The following is a 19,780-nucleotide window of genomic DNA, read 5'->3' as shown; positions in this document are numbered from 1 at the left end:
CAGTGTTCTCCTCACTGAGCTCTGCAGAGTGTAATTTCAGCTCCCGTCCCCTTTTTTCTGAACTCTCAGACAAGCTGTTTAAATTCTGCACTTTCAACAGATGTAGAAAAGAGAAGACTGCAGATAGACACATACAACGTATGTAGGAGGATTTGTTTCATCTCTGTGTATTACTCGAGGTCAGTCATTTCACTGGGTATATGTACAGGTTTACAACCACTTTAAAGACTAAATGTAGCCCAAAAAAAAAATTATCACAAGGAACATTACTTCCAGTCAGTAGTATGTATCCCTTGTGCCGATGTCTCTTCTGTGTACAGAAATCCTCCCCTATCCATTACCTCCCTCACCCCAACTGTCATAATCTTCCAGTGTGGCGGGGGTTATTAGAACTGTGGGAACTGTCAGGCCCCGTACACACGGTCGGACCGAACCGATGAGAATGAACCGAAGTTCAGTTTCATCGGACCAAACCGACCGTGTGTATAGGCCATCGGTCTGTTTTCCTTTGGTCCAAAATTTTAAAACATGCTTCAAAACCGAACCGATGGACCGCTGCCCGATCGGACCAAACCGATGGTTAGCACAGAAAATCATCGGTTCAAAACCCGCGGATGCTGAGAATCAAGTCGACGCATGCTTGGAAGCATTGAACTTATTTTTTTTCAGCACGTCGTGTGTTTTACGTCACCGCGTTCTGACCCGATCGGTTTTTGAACTGATGGTGTGTACACACATCAGACCATCAGGCCACTTCAGCGGTGAACCGATGAAAACGGTTCGTCGGACCATTCTCATCATTTTTGTCCGACCGTGTGTACGGGGCCTCACAGGCACTCATCAGGAGAGCCAGACGAGTGCCCTTTCTGTTTAGCTGCTCTGTTCAAATTTTACATACTACAGCTCCTATGGATGAAACAGGATCTATGAATGGATGACAGCAGATGATTAAAGGGTCTGCCCCCTCCATTCAAAGATCCTGTTTCATTCATAGAATAGATCTTTCATAGAGAGCCTGTTACAGACCCTTTTATTAACCCCCATCACTCTTGAAGATCATGGCAGGCTAATGGATGGAGGAGGATTTCTGCTAACAGAAGAGGCATCAGCCTACTGACTGTAAGTTGCATCCCTTGTGCTGATTTTTCTGTTTTTCCTTTTGACTGTAAAGGTTTGTTTTTTATTTTCTAAATAGGTTCCTTTAAGCTAGTGCATTGCTGGTTCACTTACCTTTTCTTTTGATTTCCCTTCTAAATGTTTTTTTTTCTTTGTCTGAATTTCTCACTTCCTGTTTCTCCTCAGTAAGCTTGCCCCCATCATCTGGCTGGGGGTTAGTCAGCCAGAACAGCTTACTGAGGAGGAACAGGAAGTGAGAAATTCAGACAAATACAAAAAACATTTAGAAGGGAAATAGAATAAAAGGTAAGTGAACCAACAATGCACTAGCTTAAGAGCCGGTTCACACTGGGGCGACTTGGGATCCGACTTGAAGTCGCCTCAAGTCGTCCCAAGTCGAGAAAAACAATGCAAGTGAATGGGAGCGGTGTTAATACACACGACTCGAGTCGCTCCAACTTCAAAAGAAGTTCCTGTACTACTTCAATCTGACTTGTAGGCGATTTGTACCCATTGATTTCAATGGAAGTCGCCTCAGAAGTCGGATCACTGTCTTAACTGAAGCTACTTTCCAGGAAGATAACATACATTTCTCAGGCAAACCTCTCCCTCCCCCTCCCTCCCCTAGAGCTGATTGTTGTTTGATTGGCCACTGGAAAGTCTCCTGTCCTGGAGACGACTTCAAGTTGTGTTGTAAATCGGCCCAGATCGCCCTGTGGTTCATGTTCAAGTCGTGTCGGAGTCGCCTCTGAAAGTCGCGCTGGAAGTCGTGTCGCCCTAGTGTAAACCGACTCTAAAGGAACCTATTTAGAAAATAAAAACAAACTTTACAACCCCTTTAATGCATAAATGGTGCATGACATAAGAGGTATCATGGTGCATATCAATTGCTGTTTTCTCACTGAAATTAATATTCATGTTTCAAGATTTTTCCAACTATTATTTGTGTGCTGTAACTTTACATTTTTTATTGTGCAGAATGCAGGTTGTGCAGATGATATTTCTTGTAGGCCTTCCATCGGTCTTCTCAAAGCTACACTCCTATGATTACTGTGTCCTTGGAGCTGGTCCTGGAGGGCTTCAGATTGCAAAGTTTCTTGAAGATTCTGGGAGGGATTATGTTGTCTTTGAAAGGAACCATAAACCTGGTAGCTTCTTTTTTAATCTTCCAAGGCACCGTAAATTAATCAGCATAAACAAACAATTCACTGGCCGGAAAAACAAAGAATTTAATCTTCGTCATGACTGGAATTCTCTGCTAAGCAAAGATAAACAGTTGCTTTTTGGGCATTATTCACATGATTTCTTTCCGCATGCGGATGATATGGTGAGGTATTTACAAAATTTCAGTATTGGAATCAATGTGCGTTATGGGACAGATATCAAAAACATCAGGATAGAAACCAAGCCAGAAGCATGGAATGGACATCGATTTCTACTTATGGATCAAACAGGACAACAACATGAGTGCAAGTAAGCTAAAACAAATATAGCCTAGAAAGTCAAATGATTGAAATAATATAACTCTTATATGCTCTGATATATCAGTATTTTAACCACTTGCCCACCGCAGTACGAGAAAATACGTCCTCTGTTTGTGCGGTGATATCTGAATGATGCCTGCAGCTACAGGCATCATTCAGATATCACCATCTTCAGCCGGCGATTCTGTGCACCAGGGTTTGACAAATATGCTTGGAATCTAGGAGCCAGCTAAAAAAGTTAGGAACCAGAAAACGCACCCCGTCCCGACGAGCTAGCGCGCAGAAGCGAACACATACGTGAGCAGCGCCCGCATATGGTATTCAAACCACATGTGAGGTATCGCCGCCATTGGTAGAGCGAGAGAAATAATTCTAGCCCTAGACCTTCTCTGTAACTCAAAACATGCAACCTGTAGATTTTTTTAAACGTCGCCTATGAAGATTTTAAAGGGTAAAAGTTTGTCGGCATTCCACGAGCGGACGCAATTTTGAAGCGTGACATGTTGGGTATGAATTTACTTGGCGTAACATTATCTTTCATATTATTAAAAAAAATGGGGATAACTTTACTGTTTTTTTTCCCCAAAAAGGGCGGTTGTAAGACCGCTGCGCAAATACGGCGTGACAGAAAGTATTGCAACGATCGCCATTTTATTCTCTAGGGTGTTAGGATAAAAAATATATATAATGTTTGGGGGTTCTAATTAGAGGAAAGAAGATGGCAGTGAAACTTGTAATGCTTAACTTGTAATGCCAACGGCCACCACCAGATAACGCCAGCTCACATCTGGTGTTAATAACTTGTAATACCAACGGCTCACCACCAGATGGCACCAGCTCACAATTTTTTTTTATTTTTTTTGCCCACCTTCCAAGCCAAGTCGCCAGGACACTATTTCTAGTCGCCATGGCGACCGGGATTTGTCGAGCCCTGCTGTGCACAATAAGAACAATCAAAGCGGCAGTTCTGCCGCTTGATCGTTCTTATAGGCAGCGGGTGGGGACGTCCCCCCCCCTCCCGCCGCCATCCGGTGCTTCTCCGGGCTCTCCCGTGCCATCGGGGGCCCGGAGAGCGAATCGGCCGGCGCTGGCTGGGGAAGCATAGAGGTGACTGGTGACCAGATGGTCACCAGTCATCTCTATGACTGTCGGAGGCCCGGGTGCTACGTTATGACCGTCACGCCCGGTACCCGGAAGTAAACAAAGCCGCAATCGCGGCTGTCGCTGTGAGATCGGTGAATGTTTTTTCACCGATTTCATGCTTGTAAGCCTGGAGGAGAGATGTGGGGTCTTATTGACCCCACATCTCTCCATAAAGAGGACCTGTCACACTGATTCCTATTACAAGGGATGTTTACATTCCTTGTAATAGGAATAAAAGTGATCAAAAAAAAATAAAAGTGTAAAAATAAAAAAATTAAGTAAAATGAAAAATATAATTTTTTTTAACGCCCCTATCCCCGGTAGTTCGCGCGCAGAAGCGAACACGCATGCAAGTCCCGCCCACATATGTAAACGGCGTTTAAACCCCACATATGAGGTATTGTCGCGTGCGTTAGAGCGTGTGCAACAATTCTAGCACTACACCTCCTCTGTAACTCGAAAATAGTAACCTGTAAAAAAATGTAAAGCGTCGCCTATGGCGATTTTGAAGTACCGAAGTTTGGCGCCATTCCATGAGTGTGCGCAATTTTAAAGCGTGACATGTTAGGTATCTATTTACTCTGCGTAACATCATCTTTCACATTATACAAAAAAATTGGGCTAACTTTACTGTTTTGTTATTTTTTAGTTCATGAAACCGTTTTTTTTTCCAAAAAAAGGTGTTTGGAAAATTATTGCGCAAATACCATGCAAGAAAAAAAGTTGCAATGACTGCCATTTTATTCCCTAGGATATCTGCTAAAAAAATATATAATTTTTGGGGGTTCTGATGAATTTTTTAGCAAAAAAATTTAGATTTTTACATGAAGGAGAGAAGTGCCAAAATAGGCCCGGTGGTCAAGTGGTTAATTATAATTCATTAATATTATTAATAATAATAATAATAATATATAAAAGTAGATATGTAGGCTTTGATCAGTGTGTTATTAATATGACATGTCTTTTTGAGATTCATTGCTTCCAGGATAAGGTTCTAGTATAAATGAATGGAATTCCTGGCTTCTTTGTTTACAAACAGAATGAATTGGCAGGGAGCTGTCATTTTGCCAGAAATGTCACCACCTGCGGACCGCCCGTCTGTATTGTACTACGAACAGGCTACTTGTATAGGCAAAGTGACGTACCCATACATTGCTGCCTGCTTCTGGGTTTAGTGCGCCCCCCCCCCCCGCCGACACCCGCTGTGATTGTCGTGGCCATTCATTAATGGGCGGAACCTGCTGATCGGCAGCCTGCAATCACAGCCCAGAGCCCATGTGTTGGGCTCTGTACAGGGCCCTTAGGCACACATTTAAAGCGGTTCTCCACCCTAAAGTGGAGTCCCGCTGATCGGAACCCTCCCCCCTCCGGTGTCACATTTGACACCTTTCAGGGGGGAGGGGGGTGCAGATACCTGTCTACATTGCTGGATATGGGGGACATTGCTGGATATTGGGACATTGCTGGATATTGGGACATTGCTGGATATGGGGGACATTGCTGGATATGGGGGACATTGCTGGATATGGGGGACATTGCTGGATATGGGGGACATTGCTGGATATGGGGGACATTGCTGGATATTGGGACATTGCTGGATATTGGGACATTGCTGGATATTGGGACATTGCTGGATATGGGGGACATTGCTGGATATGGGGGACATTGCTGGATATTGGGACATTGCTGGATATGGGGGACATTGCTGGATATGGGGGACATTGCTGGATATTGGGACATTGCTGGATATGGGGGACATTGCTGGATATGGGGGACATTGCTGGATATGGGGGACATTGCTGGATATGGGGGACATTGCTGGATATGGGGGACATTGCTGCATATGGGGGACATTGCTGGGTATGGGAGACATTGCTGGATATGGGGGACATTGCTGGATATGGGGGACATTGCTGGATATGGGGGACATTGCTGGATATGGGGGGACATGGCTGCATATGGGGGGACATGGCTGCATATGGGGGGACATGGCTGCATATGGGGGGACATGGGTGCATCTGTGGGGGGATATGGCTGCATCTGTGGGGGGACATGGCTGTAATATGTGGGGGACATGGCTGCATTTGGGGACACATTTAAAAAAAGTATCGGTATTCGGTATCGGCGAGTACTTGAAAAAAAGTATCGGTACTCAGTCCTAAAAAAGTGGTATCAGGACAACCCTACTTATAACCACTCATAAAGTGACTGTGTTGCTCAATCAAGCACTGTGCAAAAAATCTATCAAAAAAAGTGCATAGGCAAAGGTATAGAAAGAGTTCATATGTATATTAAAAATGATGATGAAGAAAAAACAATACAAAAATAAATCACACAAGTCCTATGGACTGGTGCAGAAATTCAAAGTGACTTGTGCTCGCTCTTGATTCAGAAGTAATAAAGTGACTCTTGTGCTCCCCCTATTGGGTCCCTACTCACCAACTCCTAGTAAAAATTGGTGGTTTCTGCAATCGTTGCCCATCAGCTGCCAGTCAGTGCCCCATCAAAGAAACACCTGTCAGTGCCCATCAAAGTGCCAATCAGTACCCACCACAGTGCCAATCAGCAACACCTGTCAGTACCTCATCATGAATGCGGCCCATCAGTGCCATCTATTAGTGTCCAATAGTGCAGCCTATCAGTGCCCATCAGTTCCGCCTGTCAGTGCCCATCAGTGCCACCTGTCAGTGCCACATATCAGTGCCCATCAATTCTACATATCAGTGCCTCCTCATCAGTGCCAACTTATCAGTGCCGCCTCATCAGTGCCCGTCCATGAAGGAGAAAACACAATTTTATAACAGAAACAAAGAAACTTTTTTTTCAAAAATGTTGGTCTTTTTTTGTTTGTTTAGCAAAAAATAAAAACCCCAGTGGTGATCAAATACCACCAAAAGAAAGCTCTATTTGTGGGAAGAAAATTATATTTTGTTTGATTACATTGTGGCAATACCGCGCAAAGTGTGACAGCGCTGAAAGCTGAAAATTGTCCTGGGCAGAAAGGGGAGAAAGTGCCTGGTATTGAAGTGGTTAATGAAGTTTTGTATTTTTAATGTTTTACTTTAAGCATTACTAAAATCACCTCCCTCAGCCAAACACAATTTTTACATTTTTGCTTTGGTAAATATTACACATGACAGTACCCAGCACCTCATGCAGTTTGACAGTCCCCTGTCTGTTAAACTGGAGGTTCACCCGCAAATTTTTTTTTAAGATTAGATTGATGCTCATTTTGTCTAGGGGAATCGGCTAGTTTTTTTAAAAACAAAGCAGTACTTACCGTTTTAGAGAGCGATCTTCTCCGCCGCTTCCGGGTATGGGCTGCGGGACTGGGCGTTCCTTCTTGATTGACAGGCTTCCGACAGGCTTCCGACGGTCGCATCTATCACGATTTTCCGAAAGTAGCCGAACGTCGGTGCGCAGGCGCCGTATAGAGCCGCACCGACGTTCGGCTTCTTTCGGCTACTCGTGACGCGATAGATGCGACCGTCGGAAGCCTGTTGGAAGCCTGTCAATCAAATAGGAACGCCCAGTCCCGAAGACCATACCCGGAAGCGGCGGAGAAGATCGCTCTCTACAACGGTAAGTACTGCTTCGTTTTTAAAAAAACTAGCCGATTCCCCTAGACAAAATGAGCATCCATCTAATCTTAAAAAAAAATTTGCAGGTGAACTCCCGCTTTAAGCTAGAAATGGGTCAGAACAGTTGTTTCACATTTGACTCCCACTGAATTTTATTGGGGTTCAGAATTGGCACCCTAACTTTTGCCATGTTCGCTGAACCCAGCTCGAACTGAACCCCCCCCCCCCCCCCCCCCGGTATGTTCAGCTCATCAGTATTACTGATGTCACTGCTATATATTACAACACAGTGACTGTCTTGTATTAAATTCTGATTTATTTCCCAGTGCTAATATATACCCACTGGTGTATTATGCTCACATAAAGATATGCACGTAATCATATTTGCTTGTTTGCATATGTATTTGTGAATAATTAACTTTTTGTTGATTTTGTCAGTAAATGTATAATTCTTGGTTTCAGTGTCTTGTTGGTGGCCAGTGGCTTATCTCTGCCTAATGTGGTAAACTTTCCTGGTGCAGAATATACAGAGGCTTATGAGACTGTGTCTGTAGACCCTCAGAATTTTACGGGACAGAGTGTTCTTATTCTGGGGCGTGGGAACTCTGCATTTGAGACAGCTGACAATATCCTGGGCTATACCAATTTTATACATATGCTTGGACGCTCAAGAGTTCGTCTTTCTTGGTCTACACACTATGTGGGGGATTTAAGGTGAGTGAATTAAATGTCATTAAAGCGGGGGTTCACCCAAAAAAAATATTTTTAACATTACATTCAGCCGAGTTGTCAGAATAACAATCGGCTGTTTTTTTTTAAATTTTATCCCCGTACATACCGTATTTTCACCGCCGCTTCCGGGTATGTCTTCTGCGGGACTGGGCGTTCCTAATTGATTGACAGGCTTCCGACCGTCGCATACTGCGCGTCACGAGTTGCCGAAAGAAGCCGAACGTCGGTGCGCAGGCGCCGTATAGAGCCGACTCGCAGTCCGGCTTCTTTCGGCAACTCGTAACGCGCTGTATGCAACGGTCGGAAGCCTGTCAATCAATTAGGAACGCTCAGTCCTGCAGAACACATAGCCGGAAACGCCGGTGAAAATACGGTATGTACGGGGATAAAATAAAAAAAAACAGCCGATTGTCATTCTGACAACTCGGCTGAATGTAATGTTAAAACATTTTTTTTGGGTGAACCCCCGCTTTAAGTAAAGAATTGAACACTGTTACTAATTGTTGTGTGTAATAATGTACAGAAATAAGTCACAACTTTTTTCCATGGCAGTCATAGATAACAGAACCTTCCAAAAAGACTTGTTGTGCTTCTTTCTGCAGAGCTATTAACAATGGACTTTTGGACACATACCAGCTGAAGTCCTTGGATGGGCTTTTAGAAGGCGATATATCTGACCTGGCTTTAGTCCGCGATGGGTCTGGAAAACTCTACGTCACCCATAAGCATTATCTAAAAAATTCTATTAACTCTACAAATAATGACACAATGAATCCTCCTACCGTGCTTCCAAAGGATGATCTAGATAACTTTGCAGCTCGAGAACCATATGACCGCGTCATTCGTTGCTTGGGATGGAGATTTGATTTCTCAATATTTGATAGGTAATAAAGAATCATTTTTTCTCCTTATATAATGTAAGCTCTATGGGCAGGGCCCTCCTGTCCCTTCTGTATTGAACTGTACTGTCCCCTCTCTGTAAAGTGCTGTGTAAACTGTTGGCGCTATATAAATCGTGTATAATAATAATATTGATACAGAGCAGCATATGAAAAACATTATGGGCCAGATCCACGAAGCAGTTACGCTGGCGTATCTATTGATATGCCGCGTAACTTCTAGGTTGCTCCGGCGTATCTTTGTTTTGTATCCACAAAACAAGATACGCCTGAAGCTGGGCTAGATCCGACTGGCGTACGTCTTAGTACGCCGTTGGATCTAAGGTGCATATATACGCTGGCAGCTAGGTGGCGCTTCCATCGATTTCCGCGTCGAGTATGCAAATTAGCTGAATATGCCAATCCACAAACGTACGTCCGGCCGGCGCATTTTTTTACGTCGTTTCCGTAAGGCTTTTTTCGGCGTAACGTTACCCCTGCTATATGAGGCGTACGCAATGTCCAAAGTATGGACGTCGGGCCAGCGTCTAATTTTACGTAGTTTGCGTAAAACGTTCACGAATAGGGCTTTGCGTAGAATTACGTTCACGTCGAAAGCATTAGCTTGTTTGCGGGTTAATTTGGAGCAAGCGCACTGGGATACCCCCACAGACGGCGCATGCGCCCGTTAAAAAAAAACATCATTTACGTCGGGTCAAGACGTATTAACATAAAACACACCCACAACTTAGTGATTTGAATTGCGCGCCCTTACCCCGAAACAGTTACACTACGCCGCCGTAACTTCTTTGTGGATACGGCAAATACGCTGTAAGTTACGGCGGCGTAGTGTATCTGAGATACGCTACGCCGGACGTAAACATGCACCGAGGTACGTAGATCTGGCCCCATGTGTGTATTATTTAAATATATCATACACGCGCTTTTCACTAGTTAGAAAGTGCCAGCATTTTTAATATCAATCAATTACAAAATTGCTTGTGCGGCCATTTTGTATACAATTTTTTTCTTAAACGGAAATAATGAAGTTATATAATGTGTGATTTCTTTGAATTTAAGCAAATTCAAAGAAATCACACATTATATAACTTCATGTTCCAGGAAAATATAGTTCATATCTAAATGTTTTAAAGGGGACTTCCATTTCCGTTTAAGAAAAAAATAGTACACAAAATTGCCACACAAGCCTGCTTGCCTGCAATGTCGGCCGCCCGAGGATGATCCGTCCCTCAGGCCGGGGTCCTGGCACCGCCATCCTCACTAAGGGAAACAGGCAGTGAAGGCTCGCGGCTTCACTGCCCGTTTCCTACTTCGCATGCGCGAGTCGCGTGGCTTTTTGTAAATGGGCACACCGTCCTGTGTGTCCCAGAAAGCAGCGCGCCTCCATTTTCCAGGAGGCAACTCGAGGAGGAGAACACAGAACCTCACCGTGGATGAGGAAGAGGCAGATTAGGACAATCTGCCTAGTAACAGCCTTTTCTGGTAAGTATAAAAAATTATTTTGTTTTTGACTTTTTGGCCTTTTTTTTTAATTTATTTTTTATTTTTAGGGTGGACCTCCACTTTAATGTATTTTTACACATTGTATTGTATTGTAAAGGCAAACAATTATTTTTTGCTATAGTATGATGTAGATTGGCAATGGTAAACATTCATAGACAGCTTATTATATTTGCATATTTTTTGTGCAATAACTTACAAGCTTTAAAGTTCAATTATTATTGTTATTTATTACTGTGATGCAGCCAGGTTGCATATACAGTAATAAAGGGCTTGTTTACAGTACTGCAGAAAGGGTTCAAATACCTTGTCAAATAGTTTTCCAAGTAATAGTACAGCTCAGGAAATGAATGTGCTGTTGATTAGAGCCGTGTTCCTGGAGGCATGTCAGACCTGGAGAGTCGGACTTGTGCTGTGTCGGTCAGACTCTCCTATGCCCTGGCAACACAGAGTATTTAAAAAATGTAGTAGTTAAACAAAAAATAAAGTAAAAAGAGCCCTATATTTATTACTGTATATGCAGACTGGATGCGTTAGAGCAGGGTTCGACAAACCCCGGGCGCCAGGTCGCAATTGCGACTAGAATTAGCGACCTGGGGCGGCACAGCTGGGGTATCCTGTGTCTCAGCACCAGCCGGTACTTCTTCAGGCCTATGCTTCCTTCTGTGATCTGGCTCCATCTTGTGGTGACCGTTGGTATGAAAAGACAACCAGCAATGCTAATGGAGCTTCCCCTGTCTGTTTTCACTGCCATCTCCATCCCTCTAATTATAACCCCCAAACATTATATATATTTTTTATTCTAACACCCTAGAGAATAAAATGGCGGTCGTTGCAATACTTTCTGTCACACCGTTATTGCGCAGCGGTCTTACAAGCAAACTTTTTTGGGCAAAAATACACTTTTTTTAACAAAAAAATAAGACAGCCGTAAAGTTAGCCCAATTTTTTTATATTGTGAAAGATAATGTTACACCGAGTAAATGGATACCCAACATGTCACGCTTCAAAATTGCGTCCGCTCGTGGAATGGCGACAAACTTTTACCCTTTAAAATCTCCATAGGCAATGTTTAAACAATTCTACAGGTTGCATGTTTTGAGTTACAGAGGAGGTCTAGAATTATTGCTTTCGCTCTACCAATCGCGGTGATACCTCACATGTGTGGTTTGAACACCGCTTTCATATGCGGGCGCTACTCACATATGCGTTCGCACGAGCTCGGCGGGACGGGGCGCGTTCCTGGCTCCTAACTTTTTTAGCTGGCTCCTAGATTCCAAGCAAATTTGTCAAGCCCTGCGTTAGAGTAATACAAAACAAGGATTCAGTTAAACTTTAAACATTTAAAACCAGCATTCTGTTGAACCACAACCCCCCCCCCCCCCCCCCCAAATTAAGAAAATATAGGGCACTGAAGTTTGACACCATTTCTCAGGCGGAAAAAAAATCAAGGTTTAGCATGTTGGGTATCTGTTTACTCGGCTTAACCTCGTCTTTTATATTTTACCTAAAATTTGGGTCATTTATTGTGCTTGTTTGCCCTAAAATTCATGTTGGTGTGTTTTTTACTGAAATACCTTTGCAGTAATATCATGCAACGTAAAAAATTGGAACTACCGCTATTTTATTTTCTAGGGTGTCTTCTTTCAGAAATTATATAATGTTTGGAGTTTTGTGTAATCTTCAGGCCTAAAATTATTTTTTAAACATGTGTACAAAAAAAAACAACGCAAGAACGGCAGCGCAAGGGTTAAAATAAAAAATGTTTAAATGCCTAGGTACGTTCACTTGCTTAAAGTGGAGGTTCACCCAAAAACTCAATTTTTAACATTAGATTGAGGCTCGTTTTGTGAAGGGGAATCGGGTGTTTTTTTTTAAATCGAAGCAGTACCTACCGTTTTAGAGATAGATCTTCTCCGCCGCTTCCGGGTATGGGCTGCGGGACTGGGCGTTCCTATTTGATTGACAGGCTTCCGACAGGCTTCTGACGGTCGCATACAGCGCGTCACGATTTTCCGAAAGTAGCCGAACGTCGGTGCGCAGGCGCCGTATAGAGCCGCACCGACGTTCGGCTTCTTTTGGCTACTCGTGACGCGATGCATGCGACCGTCGGAAGCCTCTCGGAAGACTGTCAATCAAATAGGAACGCCCAGTCCCGAAGACCATACCCGGAAGCGGCGGAGAAGATCTATCTCTAAAACGGTAAGTACCGCTTCGATTTTAAAAAAAAACACCCGATTCCCCTAGACAAAATGAGCCTCAATCTAATGTTAAAAATAGTTTTTTCGGGTTAACTCCCGCTTTAATTATATATATTTTATCACATTTTATTTGTGCTATTCATTTATATCATGTAAACATATTCTGTCGAATTTTACAAACTGTTACAGGACATACAGAGAACATACATACTCCATGCAGTTAGTGTCCCTGGTGTTAATTGTAGCCAGAAGGCCCATTTACTGCATGTATTATTGCTCTCAGTTATTAGTATGTCTGTTTTTATACTTTGTAGTTTATAGACTTTTGTTATATTATGTTTGTTATAAGATGTTGTGTCTGTTCTCCAGGTCTATTAGATTGAAGTCTGGTTTTGGCCTAAAGAAAAAATATCCCTTGTTAAATGTGAACTATGAAGCGAGACATACTAACGGTTTGTTTGTGGTGGGTACTGCTAGCCATGGCATTGACTTTCGCAAATCAGCCGGTGGGTTTATCCATGGTTTCCGTTATACTGGTGAGCAAATTGGCTTTGTTGTTTCTTTTACTGCTTTCTTCGCTTAAAACATATAAAAACATATTTATAAAGCAGTGACTGTGACATTCAACAAACATTCACTGAAGGTTAAATCACAAAATGTTGACTTTACTTTACATTTTTTAATCACTTCAGCCCCAGACCATTTTGCTGGTCAATGACCGGGCCACTTTTTGCGATTCGGCACTGCGTCGCTTTAGCTGACAATTGCGTGGTCGTACGACGTGGCTCCCAAACAAAATTGGCATCCTTTTTTTCCCCACAAATAGAGCTTTCTTTTGGTGGTATTTTTTGCGCTATAAACAAAAATAGAGCGTTTAGGCCGATATGTATTCTTCTACATATTTTTCGTAAGCGTTTATTGATTGATTTGCACAAAAGTTATAGCGTCTACAAAATAGGGGATAGTTTTATGGCATTTTTATTAATATTTTTTTTTTTTACTAGTATTGGCGGCGATCTGCGATTTTTATCAGTACTGCGACATTATGGTGGACACTCCGGACACTTTTGACACATTTTTGGGACCATTGCCATTTTTATATGCCATTTTTATAGCGATCAGTACTATAAAAATGCATTGATTACTGTAAAAATGTCACTGGCAGGGAAGGGGTTAACACTAGGGGGCGAGGAAGGGGTTAATTATGTTCCATGTGTGTGTTCTAACTGAAGGGGGGGGACTGACTAGGGGAAATGACAGATCGCTGTTCATACATTGTATGAACATGCGATCAGTCATTTCTCCCCCTGAAAGGACCGGGAGCTGTGTGTTTACACACACAGCTCCCGGTTCTCGCTCTGTAACGAGCGATCAAGGGTGCCCGGCGGCAATCGCGCCCGCCGGGCACGCGCGTCGGCACCAGGGGCGCACGCCCCTATTGGCTGAAATGCGAAATGACGTAAGATTACATGATTTTGCGCAGCCGAGCCGACGTGCCGCCGTAAAACTGCGGCGACTGGTCAGCTAGTGGTTAAAACATGTTTTAAAATATTTACACATTTTTTTCAAAGACAGTATGGGGGTTATTTACGAAAGGCAAATGCACTTTGCATTACAAGTGCACTTGGAAGTGCAGTCACTGTAGATTTGAGAGGAAGATCTGAAATGAGGGGAAGTGTGACGGTATCGGTATGATATCCCCGTCAACGTTTCCTTCTTCCCATAACGAAAATCACCCCAATATTCCACGAGGAGGGATATCCCTGGAATCGCCCAGAAAGCCACACATGAGACCAGCTTACTGCTTGAACAACACAGACTTTAATGTTATATCACACACAGCTTATATGTCATTTCCAAAACTGTTACAATGACAAATCTCTGCCCCCCTCACACTGGGGCTTCCATACAGATGACTAGGTAGACACGACGGGGCCGATGCTGAAAACACATTTTCTTTAGACAATGACATCAATGACGCTGAGCACTAGCTGTACTGAATACATCAACCAGACCGCTCGACCCCGCATATAGAGAGATAATTACCACAATGAAGCAATCAGAATAATTAACACAAGCCACTTAAACCCAGCTCTCCTTCACACAACACAATAGATCAATTAACCTTTAGAAATAGTGAGGGGACATTAGCACGTCAATAACCTGTCAGAGGAATGAATCACATGAAATTCCTTTCTACCTCTACCCATGGCTAGCAGGGAGCAGTAAACTGAGACATATAGGCAAATGTATCACAATGGCCCCCCTTTTGCTCCCTGCTCCGGCAAACCCGGTTGGACCTTCCCTGGTCCAGTAGGGTTGACGGGTTCAGAGCTTTTAGTCCGAGGTTAACTCCGTTTGGCATGACTGACCTCCCTTGGCAACTGCTTCAGACTCAGGTATGTCACCGGGTCGTCAGATCACACGCCGGTCAGTCCCCAAGTCTTTGTGCGATCTGCAAAGTCACCAGAAGTCAGTGTGAAGACAGCGAATGGGTCTGTGCGCCGCCGTCTAGGTGTCCCGCTATGGGAGGGGGCAGGTTATGGCTCTGAAGTGACAATCCCAGGAGATTCATAAAAAGAAAAAGTTATATTTGTTGAAATGCTGTAGCACTGGTGCTCAGAGTCGGGGGGGGGGGGGGGGAATCAGAGCCCCATAAGGTCAGCCACCCCCTGCTCCCTCCGCAGCCGCCGGTTCTCCTCTTTGAGCTTCTCCAGCTCCATCTCCAGTTCATGGAGCCTGGGGGGGTCAGCCCGCTGTGACCTCAGGTGGTTGTTCTCCTCCTCCATGCGGCTTATGCACTCCTCCAGCTCTATGTACTCACGGATCAGATCCTGCTTGCTCATGTCCTGCAGGCTCTCCACGTGGTCCTTCATCATCAGGAACTGGGTGGTGGTGTAAGGGGCCACCGGTGGGCCCTTGGCGAACATCTCGGCCCGCATCTGGGGCGCCCGCTGCGATTCCATCTCCTCCAGTCGCTTCTTCTCCTCCCAGGTCCGCTGGTTATATGACTTCCAGGACCTCTTCTTCTTGGAGGGTAGCTGGCGGTGCCTCTTTCTGCCCAGCTCCCTCCAAGGCCCCTCCGGCTCATGGCTGTCGCCCATGACCAGCTGACAATGGTGTTCCCTGTTGTCCGTAATAACAGATTGTACCATGAGGGCTTCGTAAGGGGTGCCCAATGGTTCTTCCTGACCCAGCTCCTGGGGATCCCAAGCTGAGTCTACACAATGGGCTGCTGCTGGTGGGCGGTACCCAGGTTGAGACCAATTTGACCTGGTGTTGTCATTCATGGGGCAATTCTGCTTGAAGTGACCCAACTGTTTGCACCGGAAGCAGCGTTGTTCGTTGTCCTCCTGGCGTGGGTAGCGAGGGCTATATGTCATCGGTCTGTTAGGCGGTTGGTATCTAGCGGCTGGTGGGTGTGAGGGCGCCGTTGGTTGTGGGGGTTGTACCCGTGGTGTGACCTGGTTTGTCTTGCGAGTATCCGCATATTCATCCGCCAACTTCGCGGCCTCTGGTAGAGTCATGGGCCTGCGATCTCTCACCCAATCCTTGACGTCCGTCTGAATGTGATTGTAAAATTGCTCCAGGAGCATTAGTTGCAAAATGTCCTCTGCGGTGGTGGCCTGGCTGCTGTTAACCCAGTTAGAGGCCGACAGGGACAGCTGGCATGCCCATTCTGCGTAAGAGTCTTCCGTGGTTTTGCGTGAGTCCCTGAACTTCTGTCGGTGGGACTCTGGGATTACTGCATAACGAGCCAGGAGCGCTTCTTTAACCCTGGCGTAGCTATGGATATCCTGATCTGGCACGGTCCGGAAAGCATCAGAAGCTTTGCCTGACAGTTTGCCTGACAATATTGCAACCCAGTCTCTTCTAGCTATTCGGTGCAGGTTACATTGTCGCTCAAAGTCTGCCAGGTAGTTATCAATCTCACAGTCCTTTTCATCAAAAGCTTTAAAAGCGCTAAACGGAATCTTCCTTGCGTCTGCTGTGCTGTACTCACTGTTCGTAGAAGGTGCGGCTGCTTGTTGGACTGCTGCCAGTTTTAACTGTAGCTCTGCGTCCCTTATTTGTTTATCCTTCTGTAGCTCTGCGTCTCTTATTTCTTTAGCCTTCTGTAGCTCTGCGTCTCTTATTTGTTTATCCTTCTGTAGCTCTGCGTCTCTTATTTCTTTAGCCTTCTGTAGCTCTGCGTTTACTAACATGTCCATCACTTTCAGCACCACATCCGGCGTTGGGTTCGGGCCGAACCACGCTAGCTTCTCTCTCATTAGCTTGTTGGTTGGTGACTCCATCTCTTGTACTGCTGGCGTTGCTGCAATCACGTCCTCCTGGTCTAGCTCCATTAATTCTGCTATGATGACCCGCTTGGTTTTGTTGCTAGCAATCCTTCAACGAACTTCCAGTAGTTCTTTCAGTGTATTTCTTTTAAGCAGGGTGTAGCAGCCTTCCATTCACTGTTCCCAGTGTCTGCTTGGAATCCGGGTGTAAAGGAGAGTAGAAGGGAAGATCCCGCTGCTGCCAACCAATTTGTGACGGTATCGGTATGATATCCCCGTCAACGTTCCCTTCTTCCCATAACGAAAATCACCCCAATATTCCACGAGGAGGGATATCCCTGGAATCGCCCAGAAAGCCACACATGAGACCAGCTTACTGCTTGAACAACACAGACTTTAATGTTATATCACACACAGCTTATATGTAATTTCCAAAACTGTTACAATGACAAATCTCCGCCCCCCTCACACTGGGGCTTCCATACAGATGACTAGGTAGACACGACGGGGCCGATGCTGAAAACACATTTTCTTTAGACAATGACATCAATGACGCTGAGCACTAGCTGTACTGAATACATCAACCAGACCGCTCGACCCCGCATATAGAGAGATAATTACCACAATGAAGCAATCAGAATAATTAACACAAGCCACTTAAACCCAGCTCTCCTTCACACAACACAATAGATCAATTAACCTTTAGAAATAGTGAGGGGACATTAGCACGTCAATAACCTGTCAGAGGAATGAATCACATGAAATTCCTTTCTACCTCTACCCATGGCTAGCAGGGAGCAGTAAACTGAGACATATAGGCAAATGTATCACAGGAAGCTCTGCTGATTTTATCATCCAATCATGTGCAAGCTAAAATTATTATTAATTTTTCTATTTTCCTTGCATGTCCCCTTCAGATTTACAGCGACTGCACTTCCAAGTGCACTTGTAGTGCAAAGTGGATCTGCCTTTCGTAAATAACCCCCTATGTGTGTTTGTCAATATAACATTTTTTTATAAGGGCCAGTCTGCCTAAAACAAATTTTTGATGGATGCTGGAGAGTTAAACTACCTGATAAGTGCATTTTGCCAGGGTCTGCATATTTCTTGTGACCATTATGAGGGGTTCCCACTTTCCTTACTGAATGCAGCACAAGTTCCTGGAGCATGCAAAGGTAGGTGGGAACACCCAACCCTTACCCAGTAGACTTAACAAATTCAAATCATGATAAGAAGATCTTATGCCGCGTACACACGGTCGTTTTTTTGTCTTGTAAAAAAACGTAGTTTTTTCTCATGAAAAAAAAAACGACGTTTTTCAAACTTCATTTTTAAAAAACGACATTGCCTACACACCATTGTTTTTTCAAAATGCTCTAGCAAAGCAACGGCACTCTGTTCCATTCAAGCTCGCTTCATAACTTACTTCTAAAAATGCGCGGGTTTAGGAAAGTTATGCCTTGTATTAGTTGTCACGCAGCCCACTTACCAAAATGTTCATTGAGACATCATTACTTTTGCAGTTTGGTAAGTCTACTCATTTAAATGGGTATACAGTGCATCCGGAAAGTATTCATAGCGCTTCACTTTTTTCACATTTTGTTACAGCTTTATTCTAAAATGGATTAGATTCATTGTTTTCCTCAAAATTCTACTAACCATACCCCATAATGATAATGTGAAAGAAGTTTGTTTTGAAATCTTTGAGAATTTATAAAAAAAAAATAAAAATCCCATGTACAGAAGTATTTAAAACCTTTGCTCAATCCTTTATGAAGCACCTTTGGCACTAATTACAGCCTTGAGTCTTTTTGAGTATGATGCTACAAGCTTGGCACACATATTTATGGGCAGTTTCTCCCATTCTTCTTTGCAGGACCTCTCAAATATCATCAGGTTGGATGGGGAGCATCTTTACACAGCCATTTCCAGATCTCTCCAGAGATGTTCAATCGGGTTCAAGTCTGGGCTCTGGCTGGGCCACTCAAGGACATTCAGAGTTGTCCCGTAGCCACTGTTTTGTTATCTTGGCTGTGTGCTTAGGATCGTTGTCCTATTGGAAGATGAACCTTTGCCCCAGTCTGAGGTCCAGAGCACTTTTGAGCAGGTTTCCATCAAGGATGTCTCTGTACATTGCTGCATTCATCTTTCCCTCAATCCTGACTAGTCTCCCAGTTCCTGCTGCTGAAAAATTGTATTTGCCAGGTGATGAGCGATGCCTGGTTTCCTCCAGACATGACACTCGCCATTCAGACCAAAGAGTTCAATCTTTGTTTCATCAGACCAGAGAATTTTGTTTTTTTATGGTCTGAGAGTCCTTCAGGTGCCTTTTGGCAAACCCCAGGTGGGTAGTCATGTGCCTTTTACTGAGGAGTGGCTTCCGTCTGGCCACTCTACCATACAGGCCTGATTGGTGGAGTGCTACAGAGATGGTTGTTCTTCTGGAAGGTCCTCTTTTCTTCATGGAAAAATGCTAGAGCTCTGTCAGAGGGACGATCGCTCAGTTTGGCCGGGCAGCCCACTCTAGGAAGAGTCCAGGTGGCTCCAAACTTCTTCCATTCACTGTGCTGCAGACATTTTTCTGTACCGTTCCCCAGATCTGTGCCTTGTTACAATCCTGTCTCTGAGGTCTACAGACAATTCTTTGAACTTTATGGTTTGGTTTGTGCTCTGACATGCACTGTTAACTGTGGGACCTTATATAGACAGGTGTGTGCCTTTCCAAATCATGTCCAATCATCTGAGTTTACCACAGGTGGACTCCAATCAAGTTGTAGAAACATCTCAAGGATGATCAGTGGTAACAGGATGCACCTGAGCTCAATTTTGAGATTCATGGCTAAG

At 44.2% G+C, this 19,780-nt stretch overlaps 1 protein-coding gene across 2 annotated transcripts in view; it reads left to right on the top strand.

Moving 5' to 3' along the window:
* FOXRED2 (FAD dependent oxidoreductase domain containing 2) overlaps positions 1–19,780 on the top strand; it is a 53,414-nt gene that overhangs the window by 9,593 nt on the left and 24,041 nt on the right. For both annotated transcript variants that reach the window (XM_040359694.1, XM_040359695.1), the window contains exons 3-6: positions 2,095–2,589; positions 7,787–8,038; positions 8,659–8,940; positions 13,026–13,192. In XM_040359694.1, coding sequence (XP_040215628.1) covers positions 2,095–2,589; positions 7,787–8,038; positions 8,659–8,940; positions 13,026–13,192 — 1,196 coding nt within the window. The remainder of the gene's footprint in view (positions 1–2,094; positions 2,590–7,786; positions 8,039–8,658; positions 8,941–13,025; positions 13,193–19,780) is intronic.

Source organism: Rana temporaria, chromosome 7 (genome assembly GCF_905171775.1).
Source record: "Rana temporaria chromosome 7, aRanTem1.1, whole genome shotgun sequence".
Taxonomy (NCBI): Eukaryota; Metazoa; Chordata; class Amphibia; order Anura; family Ranidae; genus Rana; species Rana temporaria.
The sequence above is the reverse complement of the archived record's forward strand: the minus strand, read 5'-3'. Positions and strand labels throughout refer to the sequence as shown.